Genomic DNA, 18849 nt, shown 5'->3' with positions numbered 1-18849 from the left:
CATGGGAGCAGGGTCTGCTCGGAGAGGGGTGGGATGCTCGGGCCGCCCTGCGATAAGCCCCGGCTGGGATCCGAATCACTCGGCTCTGCCCGCTGCCGGTGGGGATAAAGCCGCGGTGATTAGCGCTTAGGTTGATGGCACATGAGACAGGAACTCGCCTGCCTGCAGCGGCACGGGCTTCACAGAGCTAATGGCAGTAAAATGCCTTGGTTTTGACTGGGAGTCCTGCAGGGAGCAGAGCAAGGGAGAAAAATGTGCTGTTTCCTTCCCTTTTTTATTTATTTCCCTCCCCAAAGGAGCTTTTTCATTGCTGCAAAATCCCTCCGTCGAGGGGCAGGTCTGGGGGTCCAGCGAAGAGCCCTCCTGTGCTGTGCAGCCACCACGGGCCAGGTCTCCTCTGGGCCAGGGCTGGCAGTCAGGCTGGGAGATCACTCTCTCGGGATCGGTCGGTGCGATCTGGTGTCCCTCTGGGCTGTCTGCTCCCAGGGCTGCGGGGAAATTTTGCAAACAGAACCCATGCGATGGGGCCGGGGGGCTCCAGTTGCCTCTCCCAGAGATGCACCAGCCCTGGGAAGTGACCGCCAGCGCTTGCCTTGGCTCCAAAGCCCTGGGGCACAGACCCCCAGCTGCAGGACGGGCTGCCCAGCCCCGGGGATGTGTGTCTAGTGGCAACGCAGCCGGGGATGGATCCCAGTGCCTGCGAGCACCTCTGGGCTCTGCGGGACGGGGCGAGCCCGGATTGTGTCTCGCTGCAGCTCTGGCTGGTGTGGTGCTTGTAGGGATGCGTGGAAGGAGCTGTGGGAAGGAGCTGCAGAGGTGAAGCCGGGATGGTCGGTCCCTGCCTCTGAGACACGGTCCCTCCTCTGACACTGGAGATCGTTTTGCAGCCGCAGCTCTGCGTGGCACAGGGGCATTTTTAACCAGCGTTTGATTTCTCCTGCCCAGCCAAGCCCTCGCCCTGCTCCATCCAGGGCCCTTTGCGGATGGCGAGGATGGTGCTGGCTGGTGGCTCGGTGGCACGGCCACCACTAGAGGGGAGCAGGATGCCACCGAGCAGGACTGGCCCTATGTCCTGGGGTGCTGGGCACCTGCAGGTCACGAGCACAGCTCGGGAGCCACGTGCTGCCCGTGGCTCTCGCTGTGCCGGGGCAGCAGCAGCCCCAGCACCCGCTTCTGCAGCTCCTGAGCTCCGTCAGATCAGTCTGACTCAGGCCGGGCGATGACCCGTGCCCGGGGTCTGGAGATCCACTCGGTTTGATTAGTCCTTGCGTTGATTTCTAGGTCGTGGATCCGGCCATCTCGTGGCCGGGATGAGGGCGATGGAAAGGCTCATTCCTCGCTGACAATGTGCTTGTGGGAAGTGGGAGAAAGCAGCATTGTACCTTCCTTTGGCGCTGGGATAAATGCCACGCTGGGCACTTCTCCCACCCCTTTTATTACCACCCTTGGGGGGGGAGGGGGTGTACGTGCTCCCAGCTTGTTGCAAATCTCCAAATATTCCTTCCCCCAGGTGGTGCTGGGGCTATGCAGGGCGGGCAGGAGGGTGGCTCCATCCCCTCGCTGCCCGTAGCACATGGGTAGGGCTGTTCCCTGCTCCGTGAGCACCCGCTGTAGGCAGGCGTCTCCCTCCAGATGTGCGTCTCCCTCCAGATGTGCAGGACCAGCCTCATAGGGGAAGGGCTGCTTCGGGGAGGTGCAGGCGCTGGGCTCCCTGGGGATGCAGAGGCTGGTCCCACACCTTGGAGGAAGGATGGGTTTCCCTTCTTCTTGCCCTTGAGCTTTAAGGCCTGGGGGGTCCTGCCTGCTCGCCCAGCGGCACCCCAGGGCTGGGCGCATCCCCAGCACGGGTGGGACCAAGATTTGGGCTGTGTGGGGCCGTGGGGATGCTCAAGGCAGGTGGGGGGTGACGGGGGGAAGGGGATGCTCATCTCCTGTCCCTTCCCGACGAGCGCTCAGGGCTCATCGGGTAATTCAGGCTGCATCTCCCCTAACGATTCAGTGAGGGATTCAAACCAGCTCCCCGCTCCCCTCCCCGTTATTTGCTCTTTCTTCTTGCCTGCCGTGATATTTTTACCTTCAGTTCGCTCAGATTATATGATCAAAGGGGAGAGAACAAAGAGGAAAAAGCTTAAAAGAAGGAAGGGAGAGGCTGGGGGCTCGGGGGCACCGCCAGCTCCGCGGGAGCTGCCGGGGGCTCGGAGGGTTTTCCTGGGAGCGGGTCCATGGGGTGACCATCACAGCTTCTCTGATGGGCAGAAACGTCGCAGCTCCAGGGGTGAGGGTGTGAGAAATGACCTGATTTCAGCTGGCACGGGGGGGCTGCGGTGTTTGAGCACCTCTGGGGCTCCCCATCATCTGCCTCCTCGCCGCGGGCAGAGCTTGACCCCCACCCAGGCTGTAGCAGGGGCTGCTTTCCCCGGCTCCGCTCCCACTGCCGACGCATGGGATGGTTCTTGCAAAGGAGAAGGGACCACGCGGAGGGTTGATCCCTGTTCCCGATCCCCACCCAAGCGGGGCCGTGTGGGTGCTCTCCCGGCGGTGGGGTGGGTGGGTGTCATGCCGCAGCACTCCCGAGCTCCAGAGCTCAGCACTGGGTAATTCTGGTTGCTTAAAAGCCCCGGCTGTCAGAACCGCTTTGGAGATGGGTCTTCAAGTGGCTCCGACGGGCAGGGATGTGCATAATTTATGGAGGTGAGTTGAGGGAAGGGCTCTCCTGGCTGGGCTGGGGCTGGGAACCTCCTCCGTGGTGTAAAGGGGCTCAGCACGGCCGGCTCCGGCGGGCAGCACCCCTCGGGGTCGGCTGAGGATCCGGCCCGGGCTCGGCTGCCGGGCTCTGCGCTTGAGCTGAGATTAATTTAAGCTGTTTCTTCGGTCTCGCTGTTGCAGCCTGTCCTGCTCGGGGAATGCATTTGCCTGCTCAGCTCTCCTCTGCTTTTTGGTGTCTTACATTAATCATGCGCTGCCCTCGCAGCATCCATCAGCGGCTGCTGGGAGGCGGCAGGGACGGGCTGCAGGGGAGAGCCCTCCCCCGAGGGGAAACTGAGGCAGGGGCAGCTCCAGGGTGTGGGGAGGGGGACAGGAGGGGATGCTCGGGAGAGGAGGGGACTTGCCACTATATCCAGTGGCTGTTTAAAGAGCAGGTTTGTCCCCAGATCAGCTCAGGGTCTAAATCGAGCTCAGCTTTAAGGTGGCCACTTGGTTCCAGTGCCTGGCTGTGCCCTGGGGCAGGAGGGATGCTCTAGGGCAGGCGGGGACCAGGGCTGTGGGTGCATGTGGGGTTTGTCCCCCTCTGAGCACTGTCCTGGGGCATGTCCCACCCTGGCAGCTCCCTGAAGAGGGGATGGGATGAGACAGGTCGTGGGGCCTCCCTCCAGCCCCACGCTGGCCACCGACCTGGTCCTGCTCCTCTGGGCAGAGTGAGCCAGGACCCCTGCACTGGGCTGGATGCGGTTTGGGCTGAGCCAGAGCTGCTGGCACAAACCAAATCTCAAGTGAATCCCAAATCTTTTTTTTTTTGCAATAACCCCCAGTGCTAATTTCTGCCGGGCTCCTGATGAAAGCTCAGCGTAGCTGATGTCCTCTTCATGCTCGTGCTTAATTTTCTCTCTCTCCCCCTCCCTCCTGTCCCCCCACCCACCAAGGGCTCCGGAGGAAGGACCCAAAGCTTTCCTTGGGCTCGCGTCTCCGCCGCCGCCTCTCCTCCCCGGCGCAGCCATGCAGCCCCCGGTGCTCTCCGGCAGCCCGGCTGCCTGCAGCTCCCCGGGGTCCGGCATCACCGACGGGAGCCGCTGAGGCTGCGGCGAGCGGGAGCCCCCGGAGCCATGCCGCCCGCCCGCGCCAGCCTCGCTCCCTGACCGCCGCCGCGTTTCGGGCCACGAGCTCTGCCCCAGCACGGCTTCGGCGATGAGCGGGGGGTATTTTTGCATGGAGCGTCTCTCCTTCTGCCTCCTCCTGAGTGCCTGGAGCTGGGGGTGGGCGCCCGGCGGTGCCGCCAAGCCCAAGGGCCAGGGTTACCCGCACATGAACTCCATCCGCATCGACGGGGACATCACGCTCGGGGGGCTCTTCCCCGTGCACGGCCGGGGCGCAGAGGGCAAAGCCTGCGGGGAGCTGAAGAAGGAGAAGGGCATCCATCGCCTGGAGGCCATGCTCTTCGCCTTGGACCGCATCAACAACGACCCCGACCTGCTCCCCAACATCACCCTGGGCGCCCGCATCCTGGACACGTGCTCGCGGGACACGCACGCCCTGGAGCAGTCGCTGACCTTCGTGCAAGCCCTCATCGAGAAGGACAGCACCGAGGTACGCTGCGTCAACGGCGGGCCCCCCATCATCACCAAACCGGAGCGGGTGGTCGGCGTCATCGGTGCCTCGGGCAGCTCCGTCTCCATCATGGTGGCCAACATCCTGCGGCTCTTCAAGGTAGGGTAAAAATAACCACCCGGAACCACCGCGGGGGTTTTTGCAGTGTTTCTCCACGCATGCCTCTTCCTCCACGGCTCGGGGTAGGCAGGAGCCGGTGGCTTTAAAACCCTTCTCCTGCCTCCCCCAAGTCCCCAGGGATGCCTTCCTCCATCCCCCACCTGTGACAACACTTTTAGCAGAAGGATTTTTATTTCTTCTCCCCCGACTTCGTGGCAAGGGGGGCTGCTGATGCGGCTGGCGTCAGCGGGGCTGCGGGAGGGAGGTGGCCTTGCAGGGGAAGAATGGGGAGATGGACTGAGGATGGGATAACTCGGGCTGGAAGGGACTGTGGGGAGGCTCAGCCACCACCTGTGACCCCACCTCTGGGGTCAGACCGGGTTGCTCAGGGTTTGGTCGTGGTGGATCTTGACAACCTCCGAGGCTGGAGAGGGCCCAGCCTCCCTCAGAGCTCCCCGAGGGTTTCTGGGGTGCAGCCCTCGCCCCCTCCCCGGCTGTCACTTGAGGGAGCGGTGTCACCCAGGGGGTCAGCCTGGGGGGACCCTGGCTGTCCCACTCAGTGCCCTGGGTGTAAGATATCCTTTGCCATCACACAGGACACGCGGGTCACCTCCCTGCCTGTGGCTGTCACCTCTCCACGTGCCTGCCTGCAGGGAGCTGATAGCTGGGAGCATTTCGCTGTACTCACGCTGACAGCGGTTACGGGGGGTGGCTTGATAAGGGGGTGAGGGTCATACCCCCAAGATGTAAGGTCCCGCCATAGTCAGATGGCTGGGTAGCCACGGGGCTGCTGCGTTCGCTGCTGGGACGGAGGCAGCTATCGCCCACGGGGTGCAGGGACGGCTGTGACCGCTCGCTGCTCCAGCCCAGGGGACACCAGCCAGGCTGGGGACACTTGTCCTGTGCCCCTGGCCCCGGGTGTGCAGGGGGGAACGGGGCGCTCAGGGCTGCGGCGGGACGAGGGCTGCCTCTCTCTCCCCGTGCCAGCCGCGGGAAAGCCGAGGAGTTCATAATTACTTTCCCCCTCGCCGTGCATTTATTTATCCACAGCATCATCCCTGGGCTAGAGAGAGTGTTTGAACAAGAGCCCCCTCCGCAGCGAGCGGCAGGGAGGAGTGTAAACACCCAGCAGCCGTGGGAGCCCTGGGCTGCCCGCGGAGGGGGGTCCCAGCACCCCGAAACCCCTCGGTTCTGCAGGATCGGGGCCGTTTTCCTTTTTCTCTTTCCCCTCTTGTGCTGGGAGCGCCGGGTGCCCTCCTGGGAGGGCTGGGAGCTGTTAGTGAAGACAGAAAAAACAGATTGCTGATGGAGTTTGATTTTTCTGGGTCCCTTTTTTTTTTAAAAAAAAAAAAAAGTGTTAATGTTCCAGGCGACGAGTGAGAGGGCTACTCAATAATTAAAGTAATATAAATTAGAGGGAGCGGGAGGAACTTAAAAGCTATTTGCTGAGACAGAAAAGATTGAATGCTTGCTTGGGAGAGGAGGAGGCAGGCAGTGGGAAAGCAGGCAGGAGAGTGACAGTCGGAGGAGCAGGGGTACCTACATCCTTTCTAGGTTGTTATTTTTTTTTTTCCCCCTTTTTTCCTCCAATTTTGATCCTTGGGCAAAGCGGCTGTGACCCGTGCAGGAAGGATGTCACGGAGCCCACACTTAGCCATGCCCCAGCCGTGTACCTGGGCACTGGTGAGGGCATGTCTGAAGCCCTGGGTGTCCTCAGCGGCTTCAAAACCCAGAGCTGATCCCAGCCCGATGTGGCAGCGAGGAGGTGGGTGGAGGATGGAGACCTCGAAATCCCTGGGAGGGGACGACGCAGGACGAGCTCAACCCTTCCTAGACAGCAGTGAATCCCCGTGTGGGGGTGACGGGGTGTGCATGCGGGTGGGTGCAGGGTGGGTGCACTCCCCGGCGGGTCCCAGCACAGGGACATCATCCCTGTGGGACGTGGGGTCCCTGCGGTGGCTCGGGGGGCTCGAGGAGGCTCTTCCCCCCCCACCCCGCCATGACCTACAAGCTGCTGCTGCTCTTTGTTATTCAAATAGTGGGTTTATGGCAGGGACATGCTTAAAATGAGAATAAGGCGACTTCCATTTCACGCCGCTGCTGACCTTTAAGCGTGGGTGGCTCCGCTCGGAGGTTCAGCAAAGCGTTTGCCTTGCACAGGCGGTTGCCTTTGCCCATTCCCTTGGGAATGACCCTTGCCGGAGCTCTGGCTCCTGCCCGGGCATTGTGGCACGAGGCTCACGTCCCCCTCGGTGCCTGTGCCAGGAGCCCCCAACGTCCTCCCAGCGAGAGGATGCTGGTGTAAAGTGCCGGGAGCCGAAACAGGGGGACCCATCCCCATCCCCAGCCCCATCCCCATCCCCAATGCTGAGGGAAGCACCGGGGCCACCTGCCCTGGCTGGGGCTTGGAGCCCCCTCCCCACGGGGGCATCGCAAGTGCCCTCTAAGTACTTTGATTTTTAAATCGCTGAAGTGGCTCTCCGGGAGGGTTGTGGCACATCCAGCGAGTGGCACAGGCATAAAATCAATTAGATTTTTGCGCTCACACCCGCGCGCCCGTCGGATCGCGGGCAGGAGCCCTCCCTTCCCTTTGCTGAGCCGCATTTCCACGGTGGCTCCCCTCGCCCTGCTCCGGCTCCCCTCGCCCTGCTCCGGCAGCAGGTCTGCATCCCACCGTGATGCTGCAGAGCCCTCGGTGGGAGGGGGTCACAGCAGCCCCCCCTGATTTATCCCCCGGAGCTTGTAGCAGCCCCTTCTCCGCTCCCCACCACGTGCACAGCGGAGGTGGCTGTTCCCACCCCAGGGCGATGCTGTCCCCCTCTGTGGTCCCTCGCCCCATCCCACGCTCCCCTCCCCTGCATCCCTCCCTCACAGCCCCTGAGCCTGGCCCCTCCCTGCCAGGGGTTTTGTCGCTCCCGCGCTACATAAATAAATAAGGTGTCCTTCGTTAGATGCCACTGCCTAATTAAAGCTGTACATCAGTGGAACAACTTGCAGATGCGGCATCCTCTGTCCAAGCTGGTTTCATCACTCCTCGCAGCTCTGCCTGCAGAAAAACCTTCCCCCAAATCCCCGCTCTCGGCTCCTTGCGATAGCATCTCTCTGGCGTCACTGCCAGAGCTTTCTGGCACGCTCCAGCTCCTTCCCACCCCTTTCCGCTGCCTTTCCAGCCCCAGCAGTACCCGATTTCTCCTGAACCACCACAGCAACGATTGTGTCAAAGGAACCAGGTCTGTCCCCTGCAAACGTGATCCCTGAAAAGCTGTGTCAGGGTTTGGGGTGCATTTTTCAACCCCATCCAGGAAGAGCTGGGACATGCTGGAGCTCGAGTGCTCAGCCGGGGCGAGGAGCATCTCTGGTGAGAGGATGGGTTTGACACGTGCTGGACACTTTGAGGCGCTTGTTTTCTTCGTGGCAGCGAGTACAGCAGCTCTTTTTAGCGCAGGGGTGTTGTACAGCGTTAATAAGGGAGGATGCTGCCCGTCGTGTGTGCGGCAGGAGCCGGGTGTGCTGCGCACCCGCAGGCACACGAGGTTGTGCTGCCGGGGGCCGGGCTGCTGGAGCTGGATCAGGCCCCTGGTGCTGAGCCCCCCAGGCTTGGGTCTGCTCCCTGCCTCTCCTGGGTGGCATCGCTCTGCCATGGGGGACACCTCGAGGCTTTGGGGTTGGTGGGACGGGAGGGATGCTGCATTCAGCACCGCACGTCCCCACTGAGTGGGTAAATAACCTTCCCGAAGGTGAGAAGGCAGAAATTCGCCGTGGGATGCTCTGATTAATCACCTACTGCTGCCACTTCCTCGCCTTGTTCTTTGCTGGGTTTATTAAAATAAATTGCAGCTGCCTGGCTCCCCTGGGCTGCCCCAGCCCCGCAGCCCCTGGCCACAGTGGCTCCCCCCTAGGTCCCCGGGCACGGCTCGGTGAGGAGGAGTGAGAGGCCGAAGGCAGGGGATGGCCGGTCTGGCAAGGAGCACGCTGAAGGGCAGCGGCCGTGGCTCTCTGCTTTGCTTTCGGCTGGGACAGGAGCTGTTATTTTTTTGGAAAAAGGGATGCAACCACCCTCTGGCAGCACCGGGATTTTCCGCTGGAGCCGCCACCCCAGAAGCCGGGTCCACGGGCAATTAAGAAAAAGTTTTCCCTCTCGGCGCTGGTTTTCCATCTGCCTCTGGCACCCCTGGATGAGCCATCTCGGCATCGGCCCGTGCCGGGGCTGGCCGGGAGATCCTCCTGCAGCTACTGCGCTTCCCGGGGCTTCATTTCTTGACAAGAGCCAGATTTATTGAAGGGACCAAGCAGCCTGTGCCCGGCTGGTGCTAGCCCTGGCATTGTAGCTGCCTGATTTACACGCTCGGTTTAACGGGTCGCGGCAGAGGAGCGGGCAGGTCGGGGAGTCCGTTGCTCCCTGCCCCAGGCTGTGTCCCCTCGAGCGCGGCCGTCCTGTGTCACCGGAGCTGGAAAATGGAGGAGTTGTTTGTTACTGGCTCCGTGTTGTGTCGCATCGCGATGCTCGAGTGATTTGCCTGCTCTGTGTGGTTTTCAGCTGGGGAAACTGAGGCACGGAGACCTGGCAAGCAGCCCAGGGTGTGCGGGATCTCCGAGGAGATGCCGAGGACTGGATCCTGTCTCGGCCTGGTCCCCGCTCACCCCCTCGCTCCTCCAGCCCCCGCGGTGCTTTACGCTCTCCCTAATTAAAAGCTGCCGTCCAAATGGCTCAATGATGGAAATTCTAATTAAATCAATTCCATCTTGTCGGTGAACCAGAGGTTTGCATAAGATATGCATGAAATTAGTAATTATGGTTAGGGAATTAGCTGCTCTCGACCCCATCTCTGGCGTGGGGGGGCTGGTGCCAGGGGCAGCGGGGCCGGGGCAGGAGCCCCTTCCCATGGGGATGCTCCGTAACGTCATGTGTGGCTCTGGCTGTGCGACAGCCCGTTTGTTTTTCGGCTCCTTCCCTCCTGGCTGCTCAGGCTGAGGTTCAGGTTGATGGTTTAAGTCGGAGCATCGCAGCCCTGCAGGCTGGGGCTGTGCTGAAATCGCCTCTTTTGCCTAATTCTTCCCAATCGGGAGGGGATTCTCTCTGCTGGTGGTAGACACGATGCCACATCGGCTCGTAAGCCAGCGGTGATGAAATGAGTACAAAATCAAGGCCTTTTTGCAGTGCATTTGAGGCTGGTCACACCAGTGCATTGACCCAGGGGCTGGGGGGAGCAGGATGACACCCCCAACCCCGGCTCCCACCTGCTCTTACCCCGAGGGAAGTTTCTGCAGGTTGGGGGTGTTTTTGGATGATGCTGACTTTTTTCAGCTCAAAATAAGGGATGAAGGAGGTTTTAACCCCTGCCTTGGGGTTATTCCCCACTTTGGATGAGAGAAGGGAGCCTTGGGGTAGAGGAGAGCTGGTCCTGCTGATTTCCCCGCCAGCACCGTTGTATTTATCCCAGGCTGGAGATGAGCCAGGCGAGGTACCACTGATGCCTAAATATGCAGCTGAGATACGTTTCCAGCTTCCCCTCCCCACTGCATCTTTCTAAGAACCTTGAATTCCCTGCCTGCATTTTGCTTTTATGGACCTAAAAGGACTTTTGTCTTTTATCTGAGAAAATAGCTGGTGCCGGGAGTTGGGCTACGGTAGACCAGGAGATCAAAAAGGCAGAGGGGGAAAAAGGCTGAAGAAGTGTATGAAACGGTCATTTGGGAACTGGTATTTTATTTTCACTTCCATCCAAGGCAGAGGAGTGAGAGAGAAAAGCTCTTTCCATTTGTTTATTAAAATACAGCTTCCAGTTCGTAGCCTGTAGATCAACAGGTATTTTTTTTAGGCGTCATTTCCCAGCAGAGGTTCGAGCAGGTTGGTTAAACCCAGATGTGCTCCGGGCATCTGGGCTTGGATGGGATGTGGTGGCACAGGGAATAGCTGGGAAGTCTCCATCGCCAGTGCCCTGCTGAGGAGGCAGGGACCTATTTAAACTAAACCACTTTGCAGAGAAAAAAAAAATTGGGAAGGGATTGGTTGAGGTGTTGGAGCGAGTCCAGAGGAGGGTGACCAAACTGGTGAAGGGTCTGGAGGGTCTGACCTACGAGGAACGGCTGAGGGAGCTGGGGGTGTTTAGCCTGGAGAAGAGGAGGCTCAGAGGTGACCTTAGTGCAGTCTACAACTACCTGAAGGGAGGTTGTAGCGCAGTGGGAGTCGGCCTCTTCTCCCAGGCAACCAGCGACAGGAGAAGAGGACACAGCCTCAAGCTTCAGCAGGGGAGGTTCAGGTTGGACATTAGGAAGCATTTCTTCTCAGCAAGGGTCATTAGCCATTGGAAGGGGCTGCCCAGGGAGGTGGTGGAGTCACCATCTCTGGATGTGTTTAAGAAAAGCCTGGACATGGCACTTAGTGCCCTGGTCTAGTTGCCATGGTGGTATCAGGGCAATGTTTGGACTTGATGATCCCAGAGGGCTCTTCCAACCTCATTGATTCTGTGATTCTGTGTGGGATCCTCGGGACAGGCAGGGTTGCATCCCTGACCCTGAATTTCCTTTGATGTGGGCACTGCTGCTCTCCGTGCCCAGTCTCCCTGTGGCACAGGCATGCTGCATGCTCCCCCTCCAGCCCAAGCCCCATCCTCAGCTGCAGGCAAGGCAGGGAGGAGGCGAGGCGAGCAGGCACGGAGCACCCCCCGTGTTCCCCCCCCGGGATGAATGATTGCCAGGCGAGCGCCTCGCCTGCTGAGCAGAATTTTAATCGAGTCTCATGCGCCGGCTCCCGGTCACAGATACCCAACGAGCAGATCACAGCCCCTCGGAAAGGAGCACAAAGCAGATTGTCACAGAGAATAATCCTATTTGTGCCTTGATAACGATTCCTTCCTTTCCTTCTCCCACTCCTTCTCCATCTCTCCCTTTTTTCATCTTGTATTTTGCAGGTAGGTAGAAGGGTGGCTGCTCCTTTCCAGGGGCCTTTTAGCATTCAGGTGGAGTAGTGGGTTTGTAACACTGGTATCACGTTTAAAAGAGAGAGAGAAGGGAGTAGAAGAGGAGAAAATAACAGAGAAACTGGGAGATGCAGCCTGGGAGCAGGAGCGGTGGAGGATGCGGTGGGTTGTGGGTGCTGGGAGGGTTTGGAGACCCAGGAGGGTCCATGGGGTGGCTCTGGTGTGTCTCCCCATCCTTGGGACTCTGCTGCCCAGCCGGGCTCCCAGCAAGGTGGTTTGATGTTATAACATGAAGTAAGATCCCCACAGACCACAAACATCCCTCTGCCTGCTCCAAGCCCACCCAGGTGTCTCGCTGCTGGGAATTGGCTAATTGGTTAATGGGGGGTGGTGATGGGTGAGGCCGAAGGCAGGCTGAGCTGATTGGGGCACCCGGCATGACCCAGGTGCCCATTGAGCCCAGGGATTACTGGGATCCATTGCAGCCCCCGTGGCTCCAGCAGTGCCTGTGCTCCTGCAAGTGGCAATTACTGAATTAATCCTAAACTGGATTAGAGGGAGCAGGAGAGAGGGGGGAAAGTCCTCTCAGAGCTGGGGATTGCTGCTCTGCGCCTGCTTGGCCCCAAAGCACGGGGTGGTTTGGGATCAGCGATGCCCTGGGCTGTTCCTGCTCCTTGTCCTGGCACTAAAGCATCATCTGCGGGAAGGTGAGAGGGCAGCGGGTGGCTGGACCCTTCCCCAGGTTGTGTCGGCTCCAGGTAGGGCTGTTGCCATCTCTGTAGGCACGGTGAGGCTGGACCGTGGCAGCTGGCTGAGCTCCAGCCCCTGTGATTATATTGCTGCTGAATTTAAACCCTTGCCCAGGCTTTGGGCAGGGCTCTGCCAGCCCCTGGGAGAGGGACCTGCTGGGGCAGGGGATGAGGGGACGATGGATGGGGCTGTCTGGGTGTTCGGTGTGTCTTGGGTAGAGAACTTCAGGCTGACGGGGAGAACCTGGGCTTGATAATTTAATAAGCCTTTTCCATCTTTAAGATAAATTAACATCTGTGGTGTGTGTTGGAGATGTAAAGTGCTGTGCAAGTGTTAAGCATCGCATGATCCTGCGGTGCTAAATCATTTTAATGTACTGTGCGAGGTGCAGCAGCTCTGGTTAATTTAAAGGGCTTATTTATGGCTTGGGTGGACAGGACCTGATGGGCTGGGGTCGGCTCTGTCCTTCCTGGGGCAGGAGCAAGGTTTTCTCTTTGGCCTCTCCCATTCTGGGTACATCTGATGCTCGGGAGACCCTTCTGGGGTCCTGCTGGGTGTCCCTGAGCTTCAGGTGGTCCCTGACACCTCCAGGGATGAGCCAGTGTGTGGCCAAGGCTTGGTACCTGCTGTCCTTGGATGGTACTGGTCCCCTTCGCTCAGGCAGCACCCAGTGGCACCCACAACTGTCATTCTGGCTGGCACCCAGGGAGCACAGAGGGGAAATCGTAGGTGGCAGGTGGGCAGGCAGGCATGTTACGTGCAGAAATAGCCTGGGATGCTCTGAACCTCTCCCTGTAAAGACCAGGGCTGCCCAGCTCCTTGGTGGACCTCGAAGAGACTTGGTGGTATGGAGGAGATGTGTGTCCTGGCATGGCTTGTGGTGGTTTTGTGTCTCCCATGCCCAATTATGGATTGAAATCAAAGTCTTTGAGTTGCCACCAAGACGCAGTAGAGCTGATCACCCTCCACTTTGTGGTCTCCCCTCCATGAGCTGCTGGTCCTGGGTGCTGTGAAGCATCCCATGTCTGTCCAGTGGCACATGCTCCCACCTGACCCATGGTCTTCCTCAATTTCCACCTCCCTCTCCTCCACAGCAAGGCTTTGGGAGCATGGGCAAGGCGAGGGCATCGCAGCAGGATGGAGATCACCTCTTTCTCCTGACACTTTGTCTTTTCCCCCCTCCATCCCAGATCCCTCAGATCAGCTACGCCTCCACCGCCCCGGACCTGAGCGACAACAGCCGCTATGACTTCTTCTCCCGCGTCGTGCCGTCCGACACCTACCAGGCCCAAGCCATGGTGGACATCGTCAAAGCCCTCAAGTGGAACTATGTCTCCACCCTGGCCTCTGAGGGCAGCTATGGTGAAAGCGGCGTGGAGGCCTTCATCCAGAAGTCCAGGGAGGATGGTGAGTGGGATTCCCCTGGCATAGGGGCTCGGCGGGGACTTTGGAGCAGCTGGGGCTGGAGGAGAAAAGGCAATGGATGGGGATGGAGGGGTGCGTCTGGTTGGGCTGCTTGGTCCGAGCTGGGTTGTGGTTGTGGTGCATGAGCAGGGGGGGATGGCATGGTGTGGGAGATGATCCCCGGGCAGTGCGGGTTTTGGGGCTGCCCTGCTGATTGAAAGGACAGCGTAGTGTCCAGCAAGGACTGGGACCAGCAATCCCAAGCTGCCTCCGCAGGGCAGGCTGCTTTATTGCCGCCAGCTCCTTTCAGAAAGCACCTCGAGATCCTGTTTCCTGCTCACCAGGAGACCTCAGATCTGCTGGGCTGGTGACTGCCGAGCTGGTCTAACCCCCTCCCTCCGCAGCCGAGCCACGGCGCTGGGCACGTTCCAGAAGAAAAGACTTTTACGAATGCTCCCAGGTTTTAACAGAAAATCGAGTTGGCACCGGTTCATGCTTGGGCCAGTTTTAGTGGAATTATCCCCGCGGGCAGGTGATCTAACTTGGCTATAGGCTTCGGACAGGCGGAAAGTCCGTGCTCAGCAAAACTCTTTGGGAGGATTTGTCTGGAGCCAGAAAGCATTTTGCTGACGGGAGCGCTGGGATGCTTAGGGGGGATTAGCAGCCTCGGGAGCGGCGGAGGAGCTCGTGGGTACCCGCTGGTGGCTGAGCATCAGCCCCAGGACCAGCTGAGACCGTGAGGAGCTGCAGGAATCGCTGTTGCGGGTGCTATAACCATGAGGCTGGAGCTGCCTTGAGACCCCACGGAGGGACCAGCACAGCACCAGAGTCCTCCCTCGCTCCAGCATCGCTTTGCCTCTGCAGCATTGCGTGCACGGGGCGAGACAGGAGCTAAAGGGTGTTTTCTGAGGCAGTTAAAACCCTGCAGCGCGCAGGCTGCTGCCTGTTACTGGCTTAACTGTATCTGAATGGCACATTAAGTTCTGGCAAAATCGGTGGGGCACCAGCCTATCTGGCGGTAGTCAAACTGCGTTATGGCCTTATAAATGGATAAAGGGAATAAAAACTTCTAGGTGATGAGCTCCTAATCAAAGCCCTATAAATAGGAACAGCGTTAATTCTGTCTCGCGCACGCACCCTGGCACCGGGAACCGGCTGTGCTTTTAATATGCAGAGAAACCCATCTGGGGAATTCAACCTGGAATCTGCTCTTCAGGATTTTTAACTTGAAAAGCAGAATATTTTCACGGGGCTGCGGTTTTGCAAGGAGGAGCGCGTGGGGATGCTCCAGAGTAGGATGCTCGTTGTACGGCTGGGTGCCAGGCGTGCTGCAAGCGTGCCCCGTGATGGGGATGCGAGCGTGAGCGGTGCCAGGGTGCCTGCGCAGAGCTGGGGTTGTGTCTGCACGCAGCCGGGTCTGATGGCGAGTTGCTGCAGGGAAATATGTGGATCTGGAGATGCAAAGGTGCCGTCGGGTGTGAGTGGTACCCGGAAAGGTCTGGGGGAGTGGGATGGGGTGCCCCACGGGATGGGGTCCCCCATGGAGGGGCTGCAGGGCTGCCAGCAAAGGGCTGCATTCATGGCTCAGCTAACAGCCTCACCGCTCACCCTGCGGGGTTTGTAAATGGTACCAGCAGCCCTGTCTGGTTAGTGGTGATAACAAGAGTCTCATCTGATTACAGGAGGAATAAGGGAAAGCAGCCTTTGGGGGGTAAGGGGGGTATTTTGCATGATCTTAAGCGTTTTTCCACCCAAAAAGGGAGTTTCCTTGCCCGCCTTGAGCCGGCAGGTCCTGCCCTGCAGAGTGCTCCGGGCAGGGCTGATGGGTGACATGGGGAGGTGACAGTAATACTGGGTTAAACAGCTTCATTAGCCCCTGCCTGGCCCTGTTGTGCCCTTATCCTGCAGCAAGCACGGCCGGAGGATGCTCTGCTGCACCCCTGGGGTTCTGGGTGCTGGGAGGAGCGGGTTGATGCACAGGCAAGATTCAAACCGACGCTCCTCCTCCATTAAGCACCAGTAAGGAGCGGCTGTGGTGACTGGTGGTCCCACTGCAGCATGAGCGCTTCTGCTTTGAGATACCTGTGGTTACCAGGAATTCTTGTAACCAGATGGTTAATGATACGACGGCGTAATTGCAGAGTAAACGAGGGTACATGGAGTCGAAATGCACGCGTATTAATCCAGGGCTGAGGCAGTCCTGTAATTTGTGTATCCACATAACCCGCCGATTATGTGCATTAGTGATAATTTAGTTATCAAAAAGCATAACTCCGCTGTAATTGCGGTATAACAGCGGCGTAAGTGCAGCCCGCGCGTTATCAGCGGTAGTGCCGCTTCCCTGCTCGCGCTGCAGGAATGCATTTATTTAAAAGAGCCATCGTAGATCAGCCCGAGCTGCTCCTTAAAGCATCTCCCCTGGGAGGGAGCGCTGGGGGTCGGTCTGGCTCCTTCATCCTTGGCAGGCAGCTCCGCAGCCGTGAAAACAGTGCAGTTGGACCAAGAATGTGCTTTTTTTTTTTTCCTTTTCTTTATTTTTTAATGTGAAAATCTCCCAGCCTTGCCCCCTGCGGTGGCAACTGCAAGGCTGGAGGAAGAGCCGGGCTGTGCCTGCTTCGCCTTTCTGTCTTCCCCCATAAACAGGGATGACTCCGCTGCCACCAGAGCCACTGGGAATGGGTGAAGGATCCGTCCCCTTCTTTTATAGCCTCTTAGTGTACGCCTGGCTCTTATTTGCACTTCTCCAGCAGCGTAAAGGGTCCTGCGATTTATTGCTGCTTCAAGGTGCCTCCAGCTTGTCAAAGCAATGTAAAAGGGCTGTGGGTTGACTCGGGATGACTTTCTTGAAGTTGCCCCGCACTTCAAGAAAGATGTTGAGGTGTTGGAGCGAGTGCAGAGGAGGGCGACCAAGCTGGTGAAGGGTCTGGAGGGTCTGACCTACAAGGAACGGCTGAGGGAGCTGGGGCTGTTTAGCCTGGAGAAGAGGAGGCTCCGAGGTGACCTTAGTGCAGTCTATAACTACCTGAAGGGAGGTTGCAGTGGAGTGGGAGTCGGCCTCTTCTCCTGGGCAACTAGCAATAGGACAAGAGGACACAGCCTCGAGCTTCACCAGGGGAGGTTCAGGTTGGACATTAGGAAGCATTTCTTCTCAGCAAGGGTCATTAGCCATTGGAATGGGCTGCCCAGGGAGGTGGTGGAGTCACCATCTCTGGAGGCGTTTAAGAAAAGACTGGACATGGCACTTAGTGCCCTGGTCTAGTTGCCATGGTGGTGTCAGGGCAACGGTTGGACTCGATGATCCCTGAGGTCTCTTCCAACCTGATTGAGTCTGTGATTCTGGGATCTGGCCTCTGTCTAGGGCTTGCCAGCAGTTAGTCAGGCAGCGGGCTTTACCCGTGCCCGGGTATTTATGCCAGGGGGAAGTGCCAGCCGACCCCGGGATCAGGATGAGCATCTCCCCGTGCTCCCCCGAACCATGCTGTGCTTCATTTGTCACGCCAAGCTTGAGCCTCCGGAGCCGGTTTTTATGTCCGTCAGGCAATAACGCTCGGTGCTGTAGTTAGCAGTTAGCATTCAAGCTGTTTGCTTTCCGATGCATTATCAACTTGACCTTCACTTTCAATTTTTAGCAAAGCCTCACATTAAAGCCTTCACCGTTGCGGTGGAAAACGTTTCAGCTCGAGGCACAAACCAACCCCCTCCGCCGGCCGGGGAGAAGAAATTCACCCTGGGACTGGTTATTCTGGCAGCCGGGGCTGGCCCTGGGCTACCAAGACAGGCTGACCTGGGTGGGCTGTTGTATGTTATATATTGCAATTACTCTGGTGATTGTGCTGGTGGCCCCTGGCAACTTCTGGTGGTCGCACTGATGGCTGGACAGACCCTATTCACTAGAGTGATGTTTTTTTGGGTGCTAACATTGCAGAGACGTTATGTCTGCGAAGGATGAATTTTCTTTGGCCGTTTTTAAGTGTTTTAAGTGCTCCCCCAAAGCAAAGGCAGCGGGTGTCAGCTCTATTTACACCTTGGCACCAAGGTACAAGGCAGGGCCAGCATCCGGCTGTCCCCAGCGTCCCCATCTCCTCTTGTACAGCATCTCCCCACGACCCCGATCTGTGGCATCGTTTCAGTGGACAGAGGGACTCGTCCGCAGTCCTTTGGCTCTGCATATGTTGACATCTCCGCTGTCGCCGAGCTCTTGGAGATGAGATATTAGATTTATGTTTATGTAATTCAGCTGGTGAGCGTGGCACGTTACGCCATGTGTCATAACGTGCAGCTCTTGGTTTTATGAAGAGGGGAATATTTCCAGCCAAGCACAGGACTCCTTAGTCATGTGTCTGGATCAATTTTACACTGTCCTTTCCCCCCCTCTATTGTTTTATCCTTCGCTGAGTTTCCTATATTCTTAGTTAAGAGGCTGATATGTATTTGTGCTGCATTTGTTCATCCCCATGTGACATTCGTGGCTGTCCCTTTCTGGTTTTAGCCAGGTTTGGTACTTTTGGTTGATGCATCAGGATGTCACCCCCAAAAAGCTGCTCCCACATCTTAATGCTTAAGCAAGCATCGAATATGACTTTACAGCAGATTTGTGTGTGCAAACCTGCAGGTTGCTCATCCTGGTTGTTTGGGGACCTTGAGGACCGTCCCATCCTGTGCCCTGCAGGTGCCATCCCTGTGGGACAGCTGGGATGGACAGGGGGATGATGCTGGTGGGTGCCCACCCCTGGTACCTCCCGGTGCTGTACACAGGGAGTTTTTAAGCCCCAGCGAAGCGGGCAGGAGTTCACGCCAGTGTCCTTCAGCCCCACGACAGTGAGGTGTGACAGGGCGGCGCAGGGCTGGTGACCCAGGTCCCTTTCCTCCCCGAGGATGGCTGCTCTTGCACAGCCAGCGCTCCGTCACCGTGCCCTGACGGAGGGCTGCGCTTTGCTGCCAGCGTCTCGGCTCCCAGCCAAATCCTCCCATTCAGCAGCCGGCACAGAGCTGGATGTTTGTTTTTTTTTTGTGGCAAGAGCCCGAAGGGTCCCTGCACTGCGGGAAGGCTGGGTTTTGGGTGAATCTTTTCCTGTGGGTGTTTTCTGGCCGATGACACTGAGGGTTGTGGCATCTCTTTTCCCTACGGGGCTCGAACGGAGCATCTCTGAGCAGCTCCTTTCACAACGTGGCTCAGGAAGGGTCCCTGGCACCCACGGGCCAAAATCATAGTTATACCCATCCCCTGAGTTTCGGTGCTGGTCTCTGTTGTCCCACCCCCCGCCCAAAAATCAGCACCAGCTCTTGCTGGATGCGGCACCTCTTTGTGCTGGATGGGGCAGCCGGAGGGACAGGTCCGGTCACTGAGGCTCTG

The 18849-nt window shown here is 58.5% G+C and overlaps 1 protein-coding gene across 2 annotated transcripts in view; it reads left to right on the top strand.

Annotated features, from left to right (window-relative positions):
* The window catches only part of GRM4 (glutamate metabotropic receptor 4), a 58780-nt gene that overhangs the window by 13757 nt on the left and 26174 nt on the right, over positions 1–18849 (top strand). For both annotated transcript variants that reach the window (XM_068419289.1, XM_068419290.1), the window contains exons 2-3: positions 3642–4422; positions 13283–13499. In XM_068419289.1, the coding sequence (XP_068275390.1) occupies positions 3904–4422; positions 13283–13499 (736 nt within the window). In that variant the 5' untranslated portion in view covers positions 3642–3903. The remainder of the gene's footprint in view (positions 1–3641; positions 4423–13282; positions 13500–18849) is intronic.

Source organism: Nyctibius grandis, chromosome 27 (assembly GCF_013368605.1).
Source record: "Nyctibius grandis isolate bNycGra1 chromosome 27, bNycGra1.pri, whole genome shotgun sequence".
In the NCBI taxonomy this organism is placed as follows: Eukaryota; Metazoa; Chordata; class Aves; order Nyctibiiformes; family Nyctibiidae; genus Nyctibius; species Nyctibius grandis.
Note: the sequence above shows the minus strand (reverse complement) of the source record. Positions and strands in the feature narration are given on the sequence as shown.